General features: G+C 45.2%; 1 protein-coding gene across 5 annotated transcripts; it reads right to left on the bottom strand.

Annotated features, from left to right (window-relative positions):
• LOC308128136 (NACHT, LRR and PYD domains-containing protein 3-like) lies at positions 1 to 22,476 on the bottom strand. Of its 5 annotated transcripts, XM_080493795.1 has the most exons (15): positions 22,332 to 22,476; positions 21,524 to 21,597; positions 20,086 to 20,205; positions 18,812 to 18,931; positions 16,667 to 16,786; positions 15,217 to 15,318; positions 15,062 to 15,140; positions 14,542 to 14,749; positions 12,380 to 14,183; positions 12,126 to 12,299; positions 8,595 to 8,777; positions 6,956 to 7,138; positions 1,818 to 2,000; positions 1,349 to 1,522; positions 1 to 1,044 (listed from the first exon to the last, which is right to left on the bottom strand). In XM_080493795.1, the coding sequence occupies exons 2-15, from the start codon at positions 21,565 to 21,567 to the stop codon at positions 1,032 to 1,034; spliced, it is 3,507 nt and encodes a 1,168-aa protein (XP_080349921.1). In that variant the 5' UTR covers positions 21,568 to 21,597; positions 22,332 to 22,476; the 3' UTR covers positions 1 to 1,031. The 5 variants fall into 5 exon arrangements, with proteins under 5 accessions (XP_080349921.1, XP_080349920.1, XP_080349923.1 ...); XM_080493794.1 differs by lacking the exon at positions 1 to 1,044 and having other exon boundaries at positions 1,123 to 1,522; XM_080493797.1 differs by lacking the exons at positions 1 to 1,044; positions 20,086 to 20,205 and having other exon boundaries at positions 1,123 to 1,522.
• Between the last annotated feature and the right edge of the window lie 4,427 nt (positions 22,477 to 26,903).

Below are 26,903 nucleotides of genomic sequence, written 5' to 3'. Positions count from 1 at the left end.
CAGCTAACAGGCGTTTATTAACAAAATGGATTAATTCAGAAATCATTCAGAAATCATTTCATAAATCAACACATTCATGGAGCAAACGACATCTAACATGGAGATCTAATCTATTAAACAGCAAACACTATGTACAAAGAGTGTGTGTGTGTGTGTGTGTGTGTGTGTGTGTGTGTGTGTGTGTGTGTGTGTGTGTGTGTGTCTGGCCGGACTTCTAACAGGACATGCAGTTAGAACTCTGGTGATGGATGTGGATGTGGTTTAGCAGCACCAGATAGCAGTTTGGCTGCTAAATGTGACTGTGTGTGTGTGAGCTTATCTGATCAGATAACAGGAGCGGCGGTGGATTAGTGAAGGAGGGAGAGAGAGAAGGGAGTTAAAAAGTTCTGGGCCGGTCCACGTGAGTTAACACGCGGCTCCTTGTGTCTCCGTACGAAGTCCTGCGTCTGGATGGACGTGAATCCGTCTTGGAGACGGTGTGTCTTCACAGGTCGGACTTTTATACCGGCACATCATGGTCCGGCTCCCTGCTGTGCTCACCATGGCCTTGGCCAATCAGAGCCGGGTTGGCTTCAGAGTTTCCGGGGCGTTTTCTACGGCTGTGGATGGAGTTGGTGGATCCCCCTGGTGGTGAGGTGCAGGGATGCAGCTTCCAGGGAGGGGTTGCTGTGGACCCCCTGGTGGGGGTCACGTGACCAATGGTGAATTTTTCTAGTGGCGACCACATGTTCCTTTGTCCGGAGGGGGTGAGCCATGGAGGCCAGGCCCAACACAATGAACCAACACATGAGGAGGAGGAGGAGGAGGATGAGGAGCAGGAAGAAGAGGAGGAGGAGGAGCAGGAAGAGGAGCAGGAAGAAGAGGAGGAGGAGGAGGAGCAGGCTGAGGAGGAGGAGGAAGAGCAGGAAGAGGAGGAAGAAGAGGAGGAGGACGAGCAGGAAGAGGAGGAGGAGGAGGAGCAGGAAGAAGAGGAGCATCCCAAGGAACCCTGGTTAGATGGGGGTGGGTCTTCAGGACACACAGCGTCCTCTCTACTCCCTCCACCTGCAGAGAGATGAGAGAGATGAGAGGTGATGAGGAGAGTCTCTGTGGAGCAGCCAGGACTTCAGTCCTGTCCACAGCAGCAGCTCAGAGCTCATGAAGGACCACCACTGTCAGACCAACACAACAAGCCTGAGGCTCCTCTGATTGGCTGACTGTGTCCTCTGCTGTCCAATCCTGAAGCTGCTCAGCGTTCTCCTCTCACAGCCTCACAGAGCAGTCAAACTCTGGATCTTTGTTCTCACACTAACTGTGTTTAGTAGAAACCTGCTGGAAGCAGCATGGACTCACTCCAACATCTACTGACCTGAGAGTCTGCAGGCTGCAGTCTGGACTCTGCTGAAGACCAACCAGCTGCTGCACATCTGGATCCTGAAGGTTGTTGATACGCAGGTCGAGCTCCTTCAGGTGGGAGGGGTTGGACTTCAGAGCCGAGGCCACAGAAGAACAGCTGATCTTTGACAACCAGCAGAACCTCAACCTGAATAAAGAGAGAAAGCAGCAGAATGAACGAGGAGAACCAATCAGATGTGTTGATGGAGAAATGAGCAGCTCCACATTACTGTGTCCTGATCAATGAGCTGTTCTGTTGCTGTGGATCTTCATCACACTCATCCTCCACATGTCAGCACAACATTGCCACTCCTCCTCATGTCCACACACATCAGTAACAAGCTGCTGAGCTCAGTCCATCTCTCACTGCAGGATCAGAGTCTCACATCACAGCTGCTCACAAACATTTCTCCTTCTACAACAGTAACAGACAGTCAACTGACCCCAGAGTCTCCAGACTACAGAGTGGACTCTCCAGAAAACCACACAGCTGCTCAACTCCTGAATCCTGCAGCTCGTTCCTACTCAGGTCCAGATGTTTCAGATGTTTCAGGAGGGAGGGGTTGGACTTCAGAGCTGAGGCCACAGAAGAACAGCTGATCTCTGACAACCAGCAGTTAATCAACCTGAATAAAGAGAGAAAGAAGTGAGATTAGAGGACAAAGTTTGATGTTGAAGTCATTGAGACTGAAGAAGGTTCAGACTGGAAGAGTTTAGAAATGTAAAGTCCAAACAGCTGAAGCCACCAGGAGGAGAAGAGTCTCATCAACATGCTGATCACTAACATGCTGCAGAGCTCAGTCCATCTCTGTCCTCCAACATCTGGATCACAACACACACACACACACGACACACACACACACACACACACACACACACACACACACACACACACACACACTGTCCTCCTCTTCCTCCTTCCCCTCCTCCCCCCTCCTCCTCCTCTTGCTGTGTTCTCCTCCTCCTCTTGCTCCTCCTCTTCCCCCTTCCCCTCCTCCTCCCCCTCCTCCTCCTGCTCTGTTCTCCTCCTCCCCCTCCTCCTCCTCCTCTTCCCCCTCCTCCTCCTCCACCTCCTCTTGCTGTGTTCTCCTCCTCCTCCTGCCCCTCCTCCTCTTCCCCCTCCTGCTCCTCGTCCTCCTCCTCCTCTTCCTCATCCCCCTCCTCCTCCCACTCCTCCTCTTCCCCCTCCTCCTCTTGCTCCTCCTCTTCCTCCTTCCCCTCCTCCTCCCCCTCCTCCTCCTCCTCCTCCTCCTCCCCTGCTTGCTCTGTTCTCCTCGTCCTCCTCTTCCTCTTGCTCTGTTCTCCTCCACCTCCTCCCCCCTCCTCCTTGTCCTCCTCCTCCTCCCCCTCCTCCTCTTCCCCCTCCTCTTCTTCCTCCTCCCCCTCCTGCTCCTCCTCCTCCTCCTTCTGCTCCTCCTCCTCCTCTTGCTCTGTTCTCCTCCACCTCCTCCCCCCTCCTCCTCCTCCTCCTACTCCTCTTGCTCTGTTCTCCTCCACCTCCTCCCCCCTCCTCCTTGTCCTCCTCCTCCTCCCCCTCCTCCTGTTCCCCCTCCTCTTCTTCCTCCTCCCCCTCCTGCTCCTCCTCCTCCTCCTTCTGCTCCTCCTCCTCCTCTTGCTCTGTTCTCCTCCTCCTCCTGCCCCTGCTGCTCTTCCCCCTCCTGCTCCTCCTCCTCCTACTCCCCCCCCTCCTGCTCCTCCTCCTCCTGCTCCTCCTCCTCCTCCCCTGCTTGCTCTGTTCTCCTCCTCCTCCTCCTCCTCTTGCTCTGTTTTCCTCCACCTCCTCCCCCTTCTCTTCCCCCTCCTCTTCCTCTTCCTCCTCCTCTTCCCCCTCCTCCTACTTCTCCTCCTCCTCCTCCCCTCCTCATCCTTCTCCTCCTGTCCTCCCCCTCTTCCCCCTCCCCCTCCTCATCTTCCTCTGTTCTCTTCCTCCTCCTCCTCCTCCTCTGTTCTCCTCCCCTCCCCCTCCTGCTCCTCCTACTCCCCCTCCTGCTCCTCCTCCTCCTCCTCCCCCTGCTCCTCGTACTGCTCCTCCTCCTCCTCCCCCTCCTCCTCTTCCTCCTCCTCCTCCTCCCCCCTCCCCCTGCTCCTCCTCCTCCTCTTGCTCTTTTCTCCCCCTGCTGCTCCTTTTCCTCCTCTTTCTCTGTTCTCCCCCTCCTGCTCCTCCTCCTCCTCCTCCTTCTCCTCCTGCTCCTCCTCCTCCTCTTGCTCTGTTCTCCCCCTCCTGCTCCTCCTCCTCCTCCTCCTCTTTCTCTGTTCTCCCCCTCCTTCTCCTCCTCCTCCTCCTCCTCCTCCTCCCCCTCCTTCTCCTCCCCCTCCTCCTCCTCCTCCTCCTCCAGTGCTATAACAAACCTTTAAATTCAGTGTCTGTAATGAAATTCTCTATATTTTTCCATCAGTTCCTGAAAATGAAGTCAGTTTAACTGAAACTTATTGTGAAAATCCACTGAAATGTGAAAACAAAGTGTCTAAATCCTTTAAAGCTCCTGGCTTGGTGGGACCAGATTGGACCTCTTGGTGGGTTCTGGTCCACGGGCCTTATGTCCTCTGCTGTTATGTGAAAGTCAAACTTAAGGACTGGTGACGTCACACTCCTCCTCCTCCTCTTCTTCCTCCTCCTCCTCCTGCCGCTCCTCCTGCTCCTCCTCCTCTTCTTCCTCCTCCTCCTCCTCCACTCCTCCTCCTCCTCCTCCTCCTGCTCCTCCCCCTCCTCCTCCTCCTCCTCCTGCTCCTCCTCCTCCTCCTGCTCCTCCCCCTCCTCCTCCTCCTCCTCCCCCTCCTCCTCCTCCTCCTCCTCCTCCACCCTGTGCTGGAGGCTCCGCCCCTCTGCAGGGATCTTTGGGATCATTATGTTACATTACTGCATGGAAGTGAAGCCAGAGTGTTTTATGAAGTAATCATGGAACCTGATTGGAACTAACTTCACTTCCAGGTCTTGTATGGCGTTCTGACCGCAGGCTGAGGTCTGCATGAGGCAGCAGGGGGCGCTCCGCTATGAGACGCATCATTAATAGAACTTCTTTCTAATGAAGCCAGACTTTTGCTTCATCAGTAACGACTAAACAAACCACATACTACTGGAAAGGAAAGCTTGGATTTGGAGCCATAAAATGATCCTTTTAACGGCTTCATGTGAAAGAAAAGTAGAATCAGAGTGTTTCTGTAGGTTGTCATTGTCCCTCATCACGGTGTGTTAACAGTTAAATATGTGTCCGTGCACAGTGACGTGTCTGCTCAGTACAGGGTGGAGCTCTTACCGCTCCACACCTCACAGGTTCTACTGGAGTCACAAGAAGTTGGAGGAGCATGGAGCGGTGAGGTCAGCGTGAACAGAGCCGCTCGGAGGGGCCTGGCGGCTACAATGACGTCATTCGGCCGCACGGAGCCGTACAGAGCTCGCCAACGCGTCAAGAATAAAACAGGCTTTAAGGATCAGTGGCGCCACCAGCTGGACTCCTGTACTCACTGTGAGTACAATTCTTTGGAAGGTGTGGAAAAAATAAAAGTTAAAGCCTTGGGCTGCTGTTTGTAGAGCTACAGACTCAGAACTAATTCATAGAGCTACACAGAAAAGAATCTCACATGAACACACCTCTCTCCCTCGTCACAGTTGCATGTTTACCAACTCGTCACAAGAGGGCAGTATTGCACCGTGTGTGTGTGTGTGTGTGTGTGTGTGTGTGTGTGTGTGTGTGTGTGTGTGTGTGTGTGTGTGTGTGTGTGAGAGAGAGAGAACCAGCACTGCCGATGTGGACATCAAGAAGAAATGATTGTTAATGAAGAACCGTATCAAATAAAGACAAAATGTCGCGTCATTCAAAGCACAAAACCTTTAAACTGGACGAGGAGGCGGATTCTGTGTTCAAAACTTTGACGACTAATAAAAACAGAACCGCTCCACCACTGAAAATGATATTGGGGATTATTGAGGAGGAGAGTCTCCTCTGTCATTTAGTAGGTTTCTGAAGTCGATAGATATTCGTGCTCAGAGTAGCTAGCGTTTGAAAATCTTACTTTAAAAGGAAAATTGCAGACTTCCTGTTGGATTTAGGTTCAGGGGTTCCAGCATGTGATTTGTCGGGCTCGATGAGACGAACAATTAAGTTTTGGTTTGATCGGTCTACGACATTCCTATGGGCCGTTTAAGTGTTTTTGGTGGCCGTTGTAGTGTTTGTAGGTGGCGCTAGAGAGCACATTTTGGCTCTCTGGGGGTTTATTTTTACATTTTCATTTAATATCACCCAGTGTTAATGAGTGTGCCAAATTTGGTGAGTCCCTGAGCATGTTTAGGGGGTCAAATGTATTCTCCTTCAGAGGTTGAGGGCCGTTTTTGATAGAAAATCTTACTTTGAAAGGCAAACTGCGGACTTCCTGTCAGAGTTAAGTCAGGGGTAGCAGTATGTGATTTTTAGGTCTCGATGAGACGAACAATTGAGTTTTGGTTTGATCTCTCTACGACATTCCTATGGGCTTTGGTCACCGTTTTGGTTTTTCTAGGTGGCGCTAGAGAGACATTTTGGCTCTCTGGGGGTTAATGATCGTGCCAAATTTGGTGAGTTTTTGAGCATGTTTAGGGGGGTTTTATACAGGTTTTTTTTTTTTTTTTTTTGCAAAAAACTAATAATAAGAAACATTCCAAATACAACAGGGTCCTGGCCTCCAGGTCCAGGCCTCCTTTGGAGGTCCTGGTCTTTCTGCTCGGTCCCTCATAATGGTCACATCAGCTCAAACATCTGCAATTAAAAAATCTTTTACTGCCAGAGTGCAGAATACCTGCGGATGTTCCAGCCCTTGGTTTGGCATGCTGCTCTGGTTTTGGCCCTCGAGGAAAACTAATTGAGGAGCCCCGGTGTTAAGGATAAAAAAAAGGTGCTGCAATTTAAAGCGTATTTAAAAGATGTTAAAAAGTCAATAGGACTAAATTACAGCTCAGGGTTAAAACAATAAATTAAATAAGTTCAAAGTGATTAAAGCTAGACCCCCTATAGATATATTTTATTTTGCTGTGTCTCAAATAGAGTTTAAAAGGCTCAAACAGAGTTGTACTTTTCAGGTGAAATCAGTAGTGTGTTACTCTAAAAGGCCAGCAGAGGGCGCATGGCGATTGAAGGAGCCTAAAAGCTGCACAGAGGCAGCAGCATATTAAATCCTGCAGCCGAGCCAAACACCAGCTCAAGTTGTCTGCCTCTTTGTTTCCTATTACAGGATGGAATCACACCCCTACATGACACACACTGGGTCAGGGGGGCAACAATGGCAGAGTGAGGGAGAGTTTGGAGCTCCAGCTGGGAGATCAGTGACTCTTCATCCAGGAGAGATCAGCCTGCTTTGAAAGCTGAAGCTCAACATGGAGCGTGTCAGAGGTTGACGGAGAATTCTCCACTGCAGCACCTTGCTTCTTCTACCAAGCTTTGAAATGTGGAGCTCCACACGGCTCTGCCACAGTCACAGGACTAAAGCCCAGAGAAGAAGTCTCAGTTTCTCATGGAGATCCTCAGTGTGGATCATCTCATATCAGCCTGATGTCTGACCTTTAGTGTCAACACAACTTTCACTGCACACAAACTCAAACATGGAGTCTGACCTCAGAGTCTCCAGACTACAGAGTGGACTCTCCAGAAAACCACACAGCTGCTCAACTCCTGAATCCTGCAGATGGTTCACACTCAGGTCCAGATGTTTCAGATGTTTCAGGAGGGAGGGGTGGGACTTCAGAGCTGAGGCCACAGAAGAACAGCTGATCTCTGACAACCTGCAGCCCCTCAACCTGAATAAAGAGAGAAAGAAGTGAGATTAGAGGACAAAGTTTGATGTTGAAGTCATTGAGACTGAAGAAGGTTCAGACTGGAAGAGTTTAGAAATGTAAAGTCCAAACAGCTGAAGCCACCAGGAGGAGAAGAGTCTCATCAACATGCTGATCACTAACATGCTGCAGAGCTCAGTCCATCTCTGTCCTCCAACATCTGGATCACAACACACACACACACACACACACACACACACACACACACACACACACACACACACACACACACACACACACACACACACACACACACACACACACACACACACACACACACACACACACACACACACAGTTCTTCAGATACAGTAGAACCTCTGAGGACCAGGTCAGAGCTCCACCCTGTACTGGACACGTCACTGTGGACGGACACATATTTACCTGTTAACACACCTTAATGAGGACAACCTGCCTGACGAGGACAACAGACAGGTTCTCCTGCTAAATTTCAAGCTGAGCGACACTGAAAGGACCAGAATACTTGGTCTGGAGCTGATTATTGTAATATTCAGACATTGTGGTGTCAGGAGGTTAGTTTGAGAGGTGAATTCTGGCCGCCTCCCTGCAGCCCAGTGCTGCTCTGTGGAGCTGCTCTCCTTTAGTTTCACTTTCCCTTTCCAGCAGAGAACATGAGGCCCAAACTGACCAGAGGCTCTAATCTGGTCCCACCAAGCAAGGAGCTTATAGAGGATTTACACAACTTTCTTTTTCACATTTCTTTGTATTTTGCACCTCAATGTTTCATTAAAATTGACTTTATGTTGAGATTGTTGTCATTTTCAGTACTAACTGTTTGATCTTGTAAAAATATAGATAATTTCATTACATCCACTGTGACAACAACAAAGAAAAACTTTGAAGTGTAAATTTAAAGGTTATTATAGTAATATTGTACCAGTCTGGTCCACTCAGGATGAAACTGGACTGTATGTGGTCCCTGAAGTACATTAAATCTGATTTAATAATTATCTTGTATACATCTTATATACATGTATATATGGATATATATTGTATACATCTTTGTACTGGTTCAGTTATGTGCTTTTAAATAACCAGAACATATTTAGTGTTTGGTTTGTTCAATATCAACTGGTCCTACAATTTGAAATGTTTTAGTTTTTTATCCCATTAATCAATTAATCTAAAAATAATCACTGATTAATCGACTATTATAATAATAGTTAGTTGCAGCCCCAGTTGACGGAGAATTCTCCACTGCAGCACCTTGCTTCTTCTACCAAGCTTTGAAATGTGGAGCTCCACACGGCTCTGCCACAGTCACAGGACTAAAGCCCAGAGAAGAAGTCTCAGTTTCTCATGGAGATCCTCAGTGTGGATCATCTCATATCAGCCTGATGTCTGACCTTTAGTGTCAACACAACTTTCACTGCACACAAACTCAAACATGGAGTCTGACCTCAGAGTCTCCAGACTACAGAGTGGACTCTCCAGAAAACCACACAGCTGCTCAACTCCTGAATCCTGCAGCCGGTTCCCACTCAGGTCCAGATGTTTCAGATGTTTCAGGAGGGAGGGGTTGGACTTCAGAGCTGAGGCCACAGAAGAACAGCTGATCTCTGACAACCAGCACCACTCCAACCTGAATAAAGAGAGAAAAAAGTGAGATTAGATGACAAAGTTTGATGTTGAAGTCATTGAGACTGAAGAAGGTTCAGACTGGAAGAGTTTAGAAATGTAAAGTCCAAACAGCTGAAGCCACCAGGAGGAGAAGAGTCTCATCAACATGCTGATCACTAACATGCTGCAGAGCTCAGTCCATCTCTGTCCTCCAACATCTGGATCCTCCTAAACTCCTCTCAGTGGTTTGACTTCAACACATTCTAACTTCAGACAGTGAACTGACTGTATTACCGTCTGTTGTCCTGATTGGTTTGTAAACAGTTGATGTTGTTGGGAACACTGGTTGTACATCAGGCAATTTGACTGTTGATGATGATGAGTAACAGTGATATGAACACTTTTTTCAGTAATGAGTAATCTAACGCGTTACTATTTCCAAACCAGTAATCAGATTAAAGTTTTTTCTCCAAGTCACCATGCATTACTGTTGCAGCATTACTATTGCAGCATTACTATTGTAGCGTTACTATTGTAGTGTTACTCTTGTAGCGTTACTCTTGTAGCATTACTATTGTAGCATTACTATTGTAGCATTACTATTGTAGCATTACTACTGTGGCATTACTATTGTAGCATTACTATTGTAGAGTTACTATTGTGGTGTTACTCTTGTAGCATTACTATTGTAGCAATACTATTGTAGCGTTACTATTGTAGCATTACTATTGTAGCATTACTATTGTAGCATTACTATTGTAGCATTACTATATGAGCGTTACTATTGTAGTGTTACTATTGGAGCGCTATTATTGGAGCGTTACTATTGTAGTGTTACTCTTGTAGCATTACTATTGTAGCAATACTATTGTAGCATTACTATTGTAGCGTTACTATTGTAGCATTTCTATTGAAGCGTTACTATTGTAGCATTACTATTGTAGCCTTATAACTGTAGAATTTCTATTGTAGTGTTACCATTGGAGCTTTACTATTGTAGCTTTACTATTGTAGCGTTATTACTGTAGAATTACTATTGTAGTGTTACCATTGTGGCATTACTATTGTAGCATTACTATTGTAGTGTTACTATTGTACCGTTATTACTGGAGAATTACAATTGTAATGTTACCATTGTAGCGTTACCATTGTAGCGTTACTACTGAAGTGTTACTGTTGTAGCGTTACTATTGTAGCGTTATTACTGTAGCAGTACTATAGTAGCATTACTATTATAGCGTTACTACTGTAGCATTAATTTGTAGCATAGCTATTGTAGCATTACTATTTTAGCATTAATATTGTGGCATTACTATTGTGGCATTACTATTGTAGCATTACTATTGTAGCATTGATATTGTAGCATTAATATTGTAGCATTAATATTGTAGCATTAATATTGTAGCATTACTATTGTGGAGTTACTACTGTAGCATTACTATTGTAGCATTACTATTGTAGTATTACCATTGTAGCATTACTATTGTAGCGTTTTTATTGTAGCGTTACTATTGTAGCGTTGCTATTGTAGCGTTACTTTTGTGGCATTACTATTGTTGCTTTACTACTGTAGAATTTCTATTGTAGTGTTACCATTGTAGCATTACTATTGTGGCGTTACTATTGTAGCATTAATATTGTAGCATTACTATTGTTGCCTTACTATTGCAGCATTACTATTGTAGCCTTACTATTGCAGTATTACAACTGTAGCATTAGTATTGTAGCATTACTATTGTAGCATTAATATTGTGGCGTTACTACTGTAGCATTACTATTGTAGCGTTACCATTGTAGCGTTACCATTGTAGCATTACTATTGTAGCATTACTATTGTGGCATCCAGCAGGATGAGTTTCTTCTCTACAAAGACACTTTATTATTAAACAGAAGCGGCTGCTCGTTCTCTCCTCCAAACTAACAGACACACACAGAGCATGCAGTCCGACCTGACCCGCCCCCTTCTCCACTCTCAGCCAATTACAGACCGACTCGATCTAATGGTGCGTTCAGGTGACACAAAAGAATTGGAACCAAGAAATGTCAACACTAAACTATATCATTGCAACAAGAACTGCAGAGATGTTGAACTCTTTTTGTATATTTTTCTTTTCAATCAATCAATCGATCAATGAAAGACTTTATTTGTCCTCTAGGGGGGTAATTAAAAGGTTGAATAGCGCAGAGAGTGCAAATATATAAATATATAGATAAATAGATATAAATATATAAATAGATAAATAGTGCAACAACAGACTACAACTACATCACCACATAAATAACTAGCTGCAATATTAACAATCTGATAATAAAAGCGTGAGTCAGATATAAATACAACAAAGAATGAAGGTCAAAGGTTAAATATGTATCAGCAGGAGGCCAGGCAGTGATCAGAACTGAGTTTGTGGCAAAAAGGAGTAACTAGTAATCAGTACTTGGATTACTTTTTCAAACTAACTGTGGCAACACTGATTAGTATTGATCAAAGAGTCATGACTCATGAACAAAATATGGAATCTGATGTGTATCAGAAAACCTCGGGGCACCACCTGTTTAACAGGAAATAATGCCAATTTATATCATTCTCATCAAGATGTACTGTACAAAACTATTCATTTGGAATTTGAATTCATAGTAAAATTAATAACAATTAACACAATTAATCATAAAGGAAGAAGAATTTCAGAGTTCCTGACATAGAAGAGGTCGACATTTCATTCACCTTTCTACACATTAATAAGACAGCAAGTAGTGACAGTAGGATTCCTAAGATTATATTCATTTAAAATGAAAAGAAGAAAACTACACAGATTCTGTGTGAGGGTCAGAAAGTAAAGACAGTGGTTCATGAAGCTTCATCTGGCCATCACTAGAATAAACTATTCTATTCTATTTTGTCCCGTCGCTGTGCTTCACTCCACTGATTTGACTGGTTGCTTCATAAGAAGTACTGGTCACTGTGAGGCTCTTGCCTCTGCTCTCTCATCCTCCTCTCTCTCCTTGGTGGATCCTCAGCCTCCTAAGTGATGATATTTTCATCCAGCCACAGGAGCACACCTGAAGTGAGTGTCCTGCTGCTGCTGGGCTTGTCTCATGTGTGGTGTTCTTGCTCGTAGTCGTGTCGGTGTCAGAGTCTGAGGCAGAACTCTGTGACATGGAGCATCACAAACACAGTGAGTGGAGGAAGTAAAGCTGCTGCTCTCCACCTGAACTTACACTGGAAACTTTACTTTGTAGTTTTACTTCCTGATTAATAGAGGAGAAAGCATCAAGAGGCTGCAGTGTTCTACTGAGATGTTTTACTGATGTTCTAGAGATGTGAGCAGGAGAACAGAGAGTGGTGGATATTAATGATCAATAATGTCAGAACCTGAGAGCTTCCAGTTTACAGTGAGGACTCTCCAGTCCAGCAGAGAGCCGCTTCACTCCTGAATCCTGCAGCTTGTTGTCACTCAGGTCCAGATGTGTCAGACTGGAGGACTGAGAGCTGAGGACTGAGGACAGAGCTCCACAGCTTCTCTCTGACAGACCACAGCAGCTCAACCTGAAGAAGAAGCAACAATGAAAACCAGTTCAATGTTTGTCATGGACTCAGTTCTACATATTTGTTCATGAACCACGTACACAGCTTTGTTGGAGGCTTTGACCACTGGCAGCAGCTTCAGAAGAGCCTCCTCTGAAGCAGAGTATTTCTTCAGGTCAAACTCCTTCAGATCTTCTTCTGATGACAGTAAGATGAAGACCAGAGCTGACCACTGAGCAGGAGACAGTCTATCAGTGGGGAGACGTCCTGATCTCAGGGACTGTTGGATCTCCTCCACCAGAGAACCATCGTTCAGTTCATTCAGACAGTGGAACAGATTGATGCTTCTCTCTGTAGACAGATTCTCACTCAGCTTCTCCTTGATGTACTGGACTGTTTCCTGATTGGTCTGTGAGCTACTTCCTGTCTGTGTCAGCAGACCTCGGAGGAGACTTTGGTTGGTCTGCAGTGGAAGACCCAGGAGGAAGCGGAGGAACAAGTCCAGGTGTCCATTTGGACTCTTCAAGGCCTCGTCCACTGCTCTCTGATGGAGATGGTGGAGATTAACTTTCTTCTTCAACACTTTTGACCTCCGGGAGGTTTGTTGTTGTTCATCCAGGAGGTTGATTCCAGAGTCGATGAAGGTCTGATGGACATGAAGAGCAGCCAGAAACTCCTGAAGACTCAGATGGATGAAGCAGAAGACCTTGTCCTGGTACAGGCCTTGCTCCTCTTTCAAGACCTGTGTGAACATTCCTGAGTACAGTGAGGCTGCTCTGAGATCCAGGCCACACTCTGTCAGGTCGGAGTCATAGAAGATCAGATTTCCTTTCTGCAGCTCATCAAAAGCCAGTTTTCCCAGAGACTCCACCATCTCCCTGCTCTCTGGACTCCAGTGTGGATCTGTGGCAGCTCCTCCATCATACTTTACCTTCTTGACTTTGGCCTGGACCACCAGGTGGTGGATGTACATCTGAGTCATGGTCTTGGGCAGCTCTCCTCCCTCTCTGCTCTTCAACACCTCCTCCAGAACTGTAGCAGTGATCCAGCAGAAGACTGGGATGTGGCACATGATGTGGAGGCTTCGTGAGGTCTTGATGTGGGAGATGATCTTGCTGGCCTGCTGCTCCTCTCTGAACCTCCTCCTGAAGTACTCCTCCTTCTGTGGGTCAGTGAACCCTCGGACCTCCGTCACCATGCCCACACAGTCAGGAGGGATGTGATTGGCTGCTGCAGGTCGTGTGGTGATCCAGAGGCGAGCAGAGGGAAGCAGGTTCCCCCTGATGAGGTTTGTCAGCAGCACATCCACTGAGGTGGACTCTGTAACATCAGTCAGGATCTCAGGGTGCTGGAAGTCCAGAGGGAGTCGACACTCATCCAGACCGTCAAAGATGAAGACCACCTGGAGGTCTTCAAAGCTGCAGAGTCCTGCTTCTTTGGTTGGAGTGAAGAAGTGATGAACAAGTCCCACCAAGCTGAACTTCTTCTCCTTCAGCACATTCAGCTCTCTGAAGGTGAATGGAAATGTGAAGTGGACGTCCTGGTTGCTTTGGTCTTCAGCCCAGTCCAGAGTGAACTTCTGTGTCAGGACTGTTTTCCCAATGCCAGCCACTCCCTTTGTCAGCACTGTTCTGATTGGTGGAGATCTTCCAGGTGAGGCTTTAAAGAGGTCTCCTGGTCTGATGCTGCTTTCTGCTCTGGCTGCTCTCCTGGATGCTGTTTCAATCTGTCTGACCTCATGTTCCTCATTGACCTCTGCAGTCCCTCCCTCTGTGATGTGGAGCTCTGTGTAGATCTGCTTCAGGAGGGTGGCCTCTCCTGCTTTAGAGAGCCCCTCAAACACAACCTGGAACCTCTTCTTCAGGGCACATTTCACCTTCTGTTGGCAGACTCCAGCAGAAGTTCCTGAAAAGAAGAAACCAGGGATGAGTTGAGTGTGTTTGACATTGAATGTGAAGATGACAGTGTGTTAGTGGAGATGTTTCTCCTCCATCAGCTCCATCCAGCTCCTCAGTGGAGACCAAACAGCCTCTGATCTGATGCAGATGTTTGCATCACAGGAGCAGCAGAGTTCAGGAACTCTCTTTGTGTCTCCTCTTCTCTGCTGCTTGTTTTGGACTTTCTGCCTGTTTCACACTTTCTGTGTCTGACCTGGAAATGACCTGTGTTCTCTGGATGGACTCTGTTTCTGACTGCTTTCTGCTCCAGCTGAGAACATTTCAGCTTCATCTCCATCCTGTGAAATGAGATCAAATCCTCTTACTGCTCCTCAGACGCTCAGCCAGCTCCTCCTGCTTCATCCTCCTCAGGAAGTCCAGGGTGATCCTCAGAAATGACTCTCTGCTGCTCCTCTGCTCTTCATCCTCATCCTCCCTCTCACTCTCTGAGCATGCTGGGTAATCTGGACTCAGGAGCTTCTTCATCTTCTTCAGCTCCTTCTTCATGAAAGTCACCATGTTGTCCTCCAGCAGCTGGAACAGAGAAACATCTGGAGTTTACTTTGAGCTGAAACTGAAGCCAGATTGAGATGTGAGTGTAAATCCAGTGCAGAGAGCAGGATGGACAACATGTGAAGCCAAATCACACTTCATGTGGGATCTCCAGCAGAAGCAGCTTCAAGCATCAGTGAAGACTGGAAGCTGGATGAAGGTTGGACTGTTTCACTTTGGACCTGAATGGATCTAATAAGCTGAGTGTCTGCTTCATGTTTCAGCTGGAAGTCACAGCAGCTTCTTCTGTCTCATGATGTGACAATAAAGTGTTGAATGGAGACGTGTTCTCACCATAAATGTGGAGTCCAGATGTCTTTGATGCTGAGGGGCGGAGCCACCAGGGAGAAGCTGGGAGCTCTGCTGGCTCACGCTGCAGAAACATGTTGACTTTGTTAAAGCTGCTGTGTGGTGTGATGAGGAATCCTGAGACAAACACTGATTCTCACCCCTCATCAGCACTTCCTGCTCCACATTTAAAGAGTAATGGTCTCTCCATAGAGCAGTCACTCTTCATGGACACACAGCTGGATGGAAACCCAGAGTCAGAGCTAAAAACAAACACAACATCAGGAACAGACTGACTGGAACAATGGAAGATACATGGAAGAACTGAGACTTCGAGACATTTTAACATGAAGAATTTTAAGTGCAGAACCAGACTCAGAGGTGACTTTCTGTTCTTCTGGTTGAAGGTTCAAAGATAGAAAGTGATGAAGAGAGAGGACAGGGACAGAGAGCAACAAGCAACATACAGATTTGTCTTTAGTTGCATTGAGCTCATTCAGTTCAAATCTTTTCCATCCCCCCGATCCCCCTCTCCTCTGGTGTTCCCCAGGGCTCTGTACTTGGTCCCACCTTCTTCATTGTCCATCTCCTCCACTTGTCCATATTTCTCATAAATACATCATGAAGTTTCTTTGCTATGCAGACGACACACAGCTCTATGTCTCCACCAAACCAACTTCACCCTCCCACCCACCTCCATCAGTGACTATCTACAGGACATCAAGTCCTGGTTCTTCTTCAAATTGATCAAACTCAGCAGTGATAAAGAAGTTCTCCTCATATGATTCAGGTCCATTAAAGGTCCTAGTTTGTCCTCCATCATGGACAGCTCGTCTGGTTCCCCTCCAGTCAGGGTGAGGAGTCTGGGTGTCTTCCTCGACAGCCCTCTGTTATTTCCAACCCACGTCAATAGAATGACTGAGTCAGCATATTTCCACCCTGGTAACATCAAGCACTGTTGCTCCTCCCTCTCACCCAGCAGCATCTCCACACTGCTCCACACCCTGGTCACCTCCATCTGTTTCCTTCTCTCTGGTCTCCCTCTCAAATCCTCCAGAAACTCCATCTGCTGTCAAATTATTCAGTATGAATCATCATCAGAACACCTTCCATCCTTCACATGACACTGCTTCTCCAGAAACTCCACTGACTTCAGTTCAACAGCTTCACTTCACAATTCTTCTCCAGACATTCAAGTTCCTGATGAAGCTCCTCCCTCTGTACCTCATTGATCTCCTCTGTCCCTCACCCTCCTCCTTCACGTCTCACCAACGTCCACAGTACTTCTCTGACCTCCTCTCTCAGCCTCACTGACCTCCAGCCTGGATGAACATCAGGAGGTCCAGAGCCTTCAGCCAGCAACTCTGGAACTTCTTCTCAACCAACATCCAAATCATCCAATCACTGACAACTTTCAAATCTTGTCTTCAAACTTTGAAACCAGCAGATTCATCATCAAAATGGGACTTTTGAAAGAGTGGAGGATCAGACTTTGCTGCTCAGTTTGCAGTTTGGACTCTTGTACTAAAATACTGGAAGTGAATCTTAGAGTGAGCACAACTTCTCTCGCTCTGGTTTTGAGGAAAGAAAAGAAAAGAAAGAGTTTCTTACTTTGTGTCTGAAGGTCCAGGTTCAGCACTGAAGTGTGGTGGTGTAGCTTTGGACCAGTCACTCTTCATAGACAAGCTGCTGGATACTGAAGACCCTGCTGTGTGTCTGAGCTTCTCACCTCTACACACACACACACACACACACACACACACACACACACACACACACACACACACACACACACACACACACACACACACACACACACACACACACACACACACACACACACAGTCAAAATGTTGTATTAGATCAACAGATCACACTTGGTTCTTATCATTTCATTTCCTGTTTTCAACAAAAGAACTTTAATGTTATTTTCTTCTGGAAAAGTTTTCAGGAATTGATCAGTAAAAATATGTTTGATGAAAGAACTTCAATAAGCTTCATGTCATTTCCAATCTGCCTTTTGTTTCAAAGTTCCTGGAAAAGTAGTAGCATCTGATCTGGACTCTGACTTTTCCCACAATAATCACTATGAACAGTTCCAGTCTGGTTTCCCTCAATGAAGCTCAGAAACAGAAACTCTCATCAGAATCACCATCAACCACCTGACTGCAGCCGACTCTGGACTTTTACCCTCCTCCTCCTCCTTCTCCTTCTCGTCATGCTCCTGCTCCTCCTCCTCCTCCTTGAATCACCAACTCCATGTAACCCTCCACCTCAGACTGACATCCATCAGACTGTCCATCACATCACTGGATTGGTTCCATTCAATTCCATTTGATTCAATTCAATTCATAGAGAACCACAATAATCTCAAGGTACTTCTACAGAGAAAAAAACTCAACTGTTCCACCACAGCAAGTAAAAGCAACAGTAGAAAGAAAAAACATTTTAACATGAAGAAGAGTTTAGAACCAGACTCAGGGGAGACTTTATGTAGAACCAGACTCAGAGGAGGAAACTTTCTGTAGAACCAGACTCAGAGGAAGACACTTTCTGTTCTTCTGGTTGAAGGTTCAAAGACAGAAAGTGATGAAGAGAGAGGACAGGGACAGAGAGCAACAAGCAACATACAGATTTGTCTTTAGTTCAAATCTTTTACATCCCCCCCATCCCCCTCTCCTCTGGTGTTCCCCAGGGCTCTGTACTTGGTCCCACCTTCTTCATTGTCCATCTCCTCCACTTGTCCATATTTCTCATAAATACATCATGAAGTTTCTTTGCTATGCAGACGACACACAGCTCTACGTCTCCACCAAACCAACTACACCCTCCCACCCACCTCCATCAGTGACTATCTACAGGACATCAAGTCCTGGTTCTTCTTCAAATTGATCAAACTCAGCAGTGATAAAGAAGTTCTCCTCATATGATTCAGGTCCATTAAAGCTCCTAGTTTGTCCACCATCATGGACAGCTCCTCTGGTTCCCCTCCAGTCAGGGTGAGGAGTCTGGGTGTCTTCCTCGACAGCACTCTGTTATTTCCAACCTACATCAATAGAATGACTGAGTCAGCATATTTCCACCCTGGTAACATCAAGCACTGTTGCTCCTCCCTCTCACCCAGCAGCATCTCCACACTGCTCCACACCCTGGTCACCTCCACCTTTTATCTTCTCTCTGGTCTCCCTCTCAAATCCTCCAGAAACTCCACCTGCTGTCAAATTCTTCAGTATGAATCATCATCAGAACACCTTCCATCCTTCACATGACACTGCTTCTCCAGAAACTCCACTGACTTCAGTTCAACAGCTTCACTTCACAATTCTTTTCCAGACATTCAAGTTCCTCATGAAGCTCCTCCCTCTGTACCTCATTGATCTCCTCTGTCCCTCACCCTCCTCCTTCACGTCTCACCAACGTCCACAGTACTTCTCTGACCTCCTCTCTCAGCCTCACTGACCTCCAGCCTGGATGAACATCAGGAGGTCCAGAGCCTTCAGCCAGCAACTCTGGAACTTCTTCTCAACCAACATCCAAATCATCCAATCACTGACAACTTTCAAATATTGTCTTCAAACTTTGAAACCAGCAGATTCATCATCAAAATAGGACTTTTGAAAGAGTGGAGGATCAGACTTTGCTGCTCAGTTTGCAGTTTGGACTCTTGTACTAAAATACTGGAAGTGAATCTTAGAGTGAGCACAACTTCTCTCACTCTGGTTTAGAGGAAAGAAAAGAAAAGAAAGAGTTTCTTACTTTGTGTCTGAAGGTCCAGGTTCAGCACTGAAGTGTGGTGGTGTAGCTTTGGACCAGTCACTCTTCATAGACAAGCTGCTGGATACTGAAGACCCTGCTGTGTGTCTGAGCTTCTCACCTCTACACACACACACACACACACACACACACACACACACACACACACACACACACACACACACACACACACACACACACACACACACACACACACACACACACACACACACACACACAGTCAGAATGTTGTATTAGATCAACAGATCACACTTGGTTCTTATCATTTCATTTCCTGTTTTCAACAAAAGAACTTTAATGTTATTTTCTTCTGGAAAAGTTTTCAGGAATTGATCAGTAAAAATATGTTTGATGAAAGAACTTCAATAACCTTCATATCATTTCCAATCTGCCATTTGTTTCAAAGTTCCTGGAAAAGTAGTAGCATCTGATCTGGACTCTGACTTTTCCCACAATAATCAGTATGAACAGTTCCAGTCTGGTTTCCCTCAATGAAGCTCAGAAACAGAAACTCATCAGAATCACCATCAACCACCTGACTGCAGCGGACTCTGGACTTTTACCCTCCTCCTCCTCCTCCTCTTCCTCCTCCTCCTCATCCTCCTCCTCCTCCTTGAATCTGAGTGCAGCCTGTGTCACCAACTCCATGGAACCCTCCTCTACAGACTGACGTCCATCAGACTGTCCATCACATCAATGGATTGGTTCCATTCAATTCCATTTGATTCCATTTGATTCAATTCAATTCATAGAGAACCACAATAATCTCAAGGTACTTCTACAGAGAAAAAAACTCAACTGATCCACCACAGCAAGTAAAAGCAACAGTAGAAAGAAAAAACATTTTAACAGGAAGAAAAGTGTAGAACCAGACTCAGAGGAGGAGAATGTCTGCAGAACCAGACTCAGAGGAAGAGACTTTCTGTTCTTCTGGTTGAAGGTTCAAAGATAGAAAGTGATAGGACAGGGACAGAGGGCAACAAGCAACATACAGATTTGTCTTTAGTTGCATTGAGTTCATTCAGTTCACATCTTTTACATCCCCCCCATCCCCCTCTCCCCTGGTGTTCCTCAGGGCTCTGAAACCAGCAGATTCATCATCAAAATAGGACTTTTGAAAGAGTGTAGGATCAGACTTTGCTGGTCAGTTTGCAGTTTGGACTCTTGTACTAAAATACTGGAAGTGAATCTTAGAGTGAGCACAACTTCTCTCACTCTGGTTTTGAGGAAAGAAAAGAAAAGAAAGAGATTCTTACCTTGTGTCTGAAGGTCCAGGTTCAGTACTGAAGTCTGGTGGATCATCTTTGGACCCGTCACTCTTCATAGACAAGCTGCTGGATACTGAAGATCCTGCTGTGTGTGTGAGCTTCTCATCTCTACACACACACAACACACACACACACACACACACACACACACACACACACACACACACACACACACACACACACACACACACACACACACACACACACACACACACACACACACACACACACACACACACACACACAGTCAAAATGTTGTATTAGATCAACAGATCACACTTGGTTCTTATCATTTCATTTCCTGTTTTCAACAAAAGAACTTTAATGTTATTTTCTTCTGGAAAAGTTTTCAGGAATTGATCAGTAAAATATGTTTGATGAATGAACTTCAATAACCTTCATGTCATTTCCAATCTGCCATTTGTTTCAAAGTTCCTGGAAAAGTAGTAGCATCTGATCTGGACTCTGACTTTTCCCACGATAATCTGTATTCTGAATTTTTCCTCTTACAGATTAAACTAGGATTAGAAAGGCCCAGTCAGTCACCAGATCTCAATCCAATAGAACCTGAATTTCTCCTCTTACAGATTAAACTTGGATTAGAAAGGCCCACAAAGCAACATCAAGTGAGCGGCTCTGCGGTGAAGCCTGGAAGAGCATTAAAATAGAGGAAACCCAGCGAGCGCCTGCTGACGTCATGAGTTCACAACTTCAGCCAGTCATTGCCTGCAAAGGCTTTTCAACAAGTGTGAGAGATGAAGGATTGATTCTCTCTTATTTCATTGGTTCAGTGACTTTTGAGCCTCTGACATGAAGGGATTGTGTTCAAATCCTTTAGTTCCTCACATTGTTATGGGATGTTTTAGTTGAAGTCACTGAATTAAAGCTGAAGTCTGGAGGGTTTCATTTCTATTTACTGTGGTAATATACAGAACACAATGAGACAAACTTTGTCTCTGGACATATCTTTGTGGACCAAACTGTAAGTTAGTGATGTGGGACGTTTGGACTTCAGTGTCATGTGGAGACGTCCACTTCCTTTAAACTCCCTGTTGGAAAGGTGACACTGCTCTGACCTTGGATCAGGTTAAGAGGAGTTAGAAACTCTGACCTGAAAGACAACACATGATCTTCTAGTCTTTGTCCTTTCCACTGCTTGTCCTTGTGTCTTTCATGATCACATTGGGACTGATCATGGGGACGGTGGAATGTCTCTGCACCTCATGTCCTTTACTGCAGCTCTTTTTCTGCTGCCTGTTGAAATTACTTCAGCTCACTTTGGATGACTTGAAATCACTGAGCCTTGAGACGAGTCAATACAGCAGAGCCACTTTTACTACATTTCATCTTTCTATGGAGTTTACATTTAGTGTCCATTCTTCTGTTTGCTGTTTGACTGAATGCAGGAGGGGGGGACGTCTCTTACCTGTCCACACACTCTGGTGGGTCTTCTTCATCCACGTCCCACATGTTGAGTCAGACAGAGAGAAACACACCAACCTGCTCAACACACACACACACACACACACACACACACACACACACACACACACACACACACACACACACACACACACACACACACACACACACACAGAGGAAATCATGTGGGTGGTGCAGCAGGAAACAGAAACCCACATCCTGGTAGTTCCAGTTAGAGACGGTATCATTCAGTAGACTGAGATCAGAGAGCGACAGCCGAGACAAAACAGAGAAAGAAGAAAGACAAGAAGCATAAATAATGAACAAACAGAAGAAATAAGATGAGAGAAGAAAATATAGAAACATGAAAAATACAACAATCATTAGGATTAATGTCAGTTGGAGGTTTCAGGGAAAAAATGAAGCGTCTGGATGATAAATAATGAGATGATTGAGTCGTGTGTGTGTGTGTGTGTGTGTGTGTGTGTGTGTGTGTGTGTGTGTGTGTGTGTGTGTGTGTGTGTGTGTGTGTGTGTGTGTGTTTGAATGTTTTAGATTTACACAAACGTGAGCCAATCAGAGTGAAGGAGGGCTGAAGCCCCGCCCACTGCTGAATGTTTTCAGAGTTTCTCCATGGAGAAGAAAAGAAGTGAAGAAAGGAGTTAAATGGAGGATGAAATGTTTGTCCAACAGGTGAAGAAGAAGAAAGCAGCTGTCAGAGGTTTGTGATGGTGTGAATGAAAGAGAAAAAGAGAAGTTAGAAAGTCTTTTGCTCCGTTGTGGAAGCTTCTAAAGAGCTGACAGATTCTCACCTGAACTCTCTTCTCTTCTTCTTACAGACACTTTTCCACGTGTGAGGAAACTTGTGGAGAGAAGAAGCTGCTCTTCGTCCCTCTGAGTCCCTCTCAGTCCGTCTCTGATGTCTGACAACCTCAACGTTCTCTGTCCTCCTCTCACACACCCAGATGAGGAAGCAGCATGCGGGGCCCAGTGGGGGAGTTGTTTTCACATAAATCACGTGTTTCCTCCGTTCTACTCAGGAAGAGCAGAAATGTGTCAGAGGGGAAGTGATGAAATATGAGCTCCTCTAGGCACAGAAATCACCATTATAAGAACTCAACAATGTGTCTCATTCAAACACAATCATCAATATAAACGGTACAAACCACAAACTGTTTAAATCACTTGAAATATGTGGTTTGATGAAAACAAGACAATATTGTAAAACTATTGTAAAAACATTTGAGTTTGACGTGGCTGTCACAAATACACACCAGTCATGAGAACATAGCCTCTGTGATTTAGAGTCCAAGACGCCTGCAGATAACAGAATGTTGATTCTGAGGGTCTGAGAGTCTGAGAGTCCAGACTCCAGAGTCTCAGAGTCTGAGAGTCTGAGAGTCTGAGAGTCCAGAGTCTAAGAGTCTGCGAGTCTGACAGTCTGAGAGTCTGAGAGTATGAGAGTCTGAGAGTCTGAGAGTCTGAGAGTCTGAGAGTCTGAGAATCCAGAGTCCAGAGTCTAAGAGTCTGAGAGTCCAGAATCTGAGAGTCCAGAGTCTGAGAGTCCAGAGTCTGAGAGTCTGAGAGTCCAGAGTCCAGAGTCTGAGAGTCTGAGAATCCAGAGTCCAGAGTCTCAGATTCTCAGAGTTTCAGAGTCTCAGAGTCCAGAGTCCAGCGTCTGAGAGTCTTGAGGGAATTCTTCCATGGTGATTTCAAACTAACACAGAATGTTACACTTGAGCTGATTGGACCTTCCTGGTGGATTAACCAGAGTCCTGGACCAGGAATCAGGATCTTCTCTTATGGACGCTCTTCAGCGTAACTCTGAGTTTCTGTACTGCCACGCTGGTTCACTTCTTACCTGGTAACTCACTGTGGGAACTTTCTGAACCTCTAACCTGCTCCGGAGCAGGTTATGTTCTGGATCAGAGACCAAGGAGCATTAAAGCTCCGCCTCCTGACGAATCAGATTTCTTGGATAATGACCAGCCCATTCTAGAAGATTGAGAGGTTCACAGATTGAGAGGGAAGAGGAAGACTTTTTAGAGATAGAGGCAATCTTTTTGACAGGATTTAGAGTTCTTTTGTTCTTTGACTTTCTGTTTTGGCTAAATAAATGAGTTGTTGGTTCCACAGGGGTGTCTGGCATCCATTGACTCCACCTTAGCCCACCTGAAACGTAACCCAGTCTGTGACTGTGTGAGTGGGTGGGGAGGTAAGGAGGCAATCTGGAGAACCTCATAGAATCACAGAGGAACTCTCATTGCATTGAAGTGAGCACTTCTTGGAAAACAGAAGGATCATTAGATTCATTGATGACTTTGTTATTGTTTGGGTTGAACTCCCTCAGAGCGACTGGCTGGATGAGAATTCAGATGAGAGAAGGAAACCTCACGGCCACAGTAATTCATCCCCTCGTCTCTGTCTGGAGGTTTCACTTAATATTTGATGTTTTATAGAACAAGGTTGTGTTTCAGTTCTCATTCAAATTGACAAACTAGATTCCCATGAGAGAGAGAGAGAGAGAGAGAGCACATGGGGTCGGGGTGGGAGGGGCTTGTATTGGAAACATGCTGATGGTGCACAAAAGCAGCGCGCCCACACACTTCCTGTGAGCTCTTGCCTAGAGACACACCACTTCCTCATCCTCATTCCACAAATACAGAACACACACACACACACACACACACACACACACACACACACACACACACACACACACACACACACACACACACACACACACACACACAAATAAAGAGCATACATACACATAAATAAACAGCGTACAAACCTACACACAAAAAACTCATACACACACATACACACAAGCAAAGAGCACAGAAAGATTTCATTGTGATTTGTAAAATGGAGGAGGAGCGGGGGAGGGGAGGGTGTGTGTGTTTGTGTTTTTCTTCTCTGCTCAAGTCGGGAGTCGACAGCAGAACAGTGACATTGTAGGATAGGGGTGGTATTACACGTCCAGGCTGTAGATTTTACCTGCAGAATGTTGCACGTCTTTCATTGTTTCTATTTCTTTTTGCTATTTTTCATGTGATTCATTCATTTAATCTGATTTGATTCTTGGTTGTTTTATTTCCTCCTTTTATTTGATCTACTTCTCTTTTGTTTCCTCTTTGGGCCGCTCCTGTCTCGGCTGTTTTCCACTTTCAGTCCGTTCAGACATTCTGACTCTCCCAGCCTTAGAAATTGTGTCTCTTTTTAGAACTCTTTAGGCATTTTAAACATTTTCTGACATTTATTTGACTCAATTGCTTTTTCCAGTGAATCATTCAGTACAGCTGTTTAAACCAGTTTGATTTGCTTGTTTGCTTGAGTTTTATTTCTTCATTTGTCGGTGTTTTGGGTGTTGAAACGTCTTATTCTTAGTCCTTTCAGCCATTTAATCTCTTTTATAAATCTTGTCTTACAGTCCAGACACAGGACCCACAGACAGACACATTCACTTCCTCTTATTAACACACAGAAAGTAGCACTCCAGCCTCAGTGAACTGCTTCCCAGTGGTTTTTCTCAGTGGACACATCAGGGTGGCAGGGACTTAAACACATCAGGGAAAACAGTGTCGATGTGACTGCTGTGTTTCTGAATTCCCCTCCCTAATTCCAACACAATAAGGTTCAGAACCTGAGCAGAGAGAGAAAGGTAAGAACCCTGTAAGGGAGAGTGATCTGGCAAGTCCTGCAGGAGCCATACGACAGTCGGACTGGATTTTCTTGGAGGCTCATTAGAGCGATGAGGATGTAAACATTTAGTATAATAGTATAAAAGCTGTTTCTGATCTTCCCGTCCCTAATTACAACAGTGATCAATGAAAAGTTCTGCAAGGGAGATCAGAGTAGATAAACCCTGATAGAAGCAAACTGTTGTGTTTTACCCACTGGGTTCTGCTTCTCAGTGGGTTGGGGGATTAAAAGTATGTGTGGAAAAAGGCAACGATACTCAAAAGCATGTGTGGAGTAATGCAGTATTACTAAGAATCTAATTCACCTTGAACCTTTGAATCGAGGCAGACCCAGCTCTTAAAGGTTCATATAGAATCAGATAAAAGCACAAAACCTGTCAGTCCAGGATGGTGAACATTTCAGTGCCTCATGTTTGATTGAACCTGTTTCATCTTTCAAGTTCAACATTTTGGAGATGATTTCAACATTTCAGCTATTTTCACCATTCTGGCTCCGTTTCAAGCAGTAGTACTCGTGTTTCCCCACAATGTTGTAAGATTTTTATATTTAAACATTTCAGTCATTTTAGGGCTTTTTTAGTTGTTGTGCCTTTTTAATAAAAACAAACAAAAAAACAACCTTTTTAGCCAAAAGATGAGAGTCCTTTTGAAAATGACCCTGGTGTGTAAATAGAATAAAAATAAGAAACAATGTTGATTTCAGTGTGATTCAGTGAAGCTTCAGTGAGCCGCTACAGAGGAGCTGAAGAGCCACATGTTGAACCGTCTTGTTAAATCCTGTCCCTGACGCCGATCTGTAAAGAATATTTTCCTTGCTTCCCCGGTGATGAGCAGTTTCAGAGGGATGAATGAAGACAGACAGTGACTTGATGTAAAGGGTGTTTCTTCAAAGCTGCAGCAGGAATTCCATTCTCCATGAACATGTGGACACATCATTGTCTCACCTCCTGCTCCTTACTTAAAGCTCTTCTCTCCTCATCTCCTCTCCCCAAGGTCTGGGTTCGGTGTCAGCCAAACACTTAGAAACAGTGGGATAGACACCACAGCAGCTCCTCTGGAGTCACCAGAGTCCACTAATCACTGATAGAGTGACCCCAGGCTGACAATAGAGCATAATATAGGGCAGAGGGCACACAGGAGTGAGAGGAGACCAGGACCCATCTGTGCATTCCACAGATAAGATCACACAAGGATGGCTCTGTATTAATATGTCAGAAACCTTAAGAGGCCTTAAGATATTCCATATCAGCCCTGTGAGAAGAAAAAACTTCTTCCTCCAAATAAAGTGTCAGACTTTATATTAAAGCTCCATGTAACACTTCTGGAGTCATTACAGTGCCTAAATCAGTACTAGGGTCAGTGCTAGGTTCGACTACTGGAGCAGTAATGAGTACCACATACTTCAAAGACCACAGACCACAGAATAATTAGAATTTTTGCCGGCTTAAGTTTATAAAATTAAAACAGAAACAGTTGACATGTAATTAACAGACAGTTGACATACAATGAACAAGTTCCAATTCCCTTTTTTTTTTTTAGAGGAATAGCCCTTTAGGCTTTGAGATAATAGTTACACTTGGATTAGGTTATTTAAATTCAAGGTTTGTCTTTCCACTTTTTTTATTCGAGTTAACTCATGGTTTAGTTTTAGTTAATTTCTTTAGTTCCAAAATTCTAATT

This window comes from Lipophrys pholis (genome assembly GCF_963383615.2).
Source record: "Lipophrys pholis genome assembly, contig: SCAFFOLD_25, whole genome shotgun sequence".
Classification (NCBI taxonomy): Eukaryota; Metazoa; Chordata; class Actinopteri; order Blenniiformes; family Blenniidae; genus Lipophrys; species Lipophrys pholis.
This window is presented reverse-complemented; position numbering and strand designations above follow the sequence as displayed.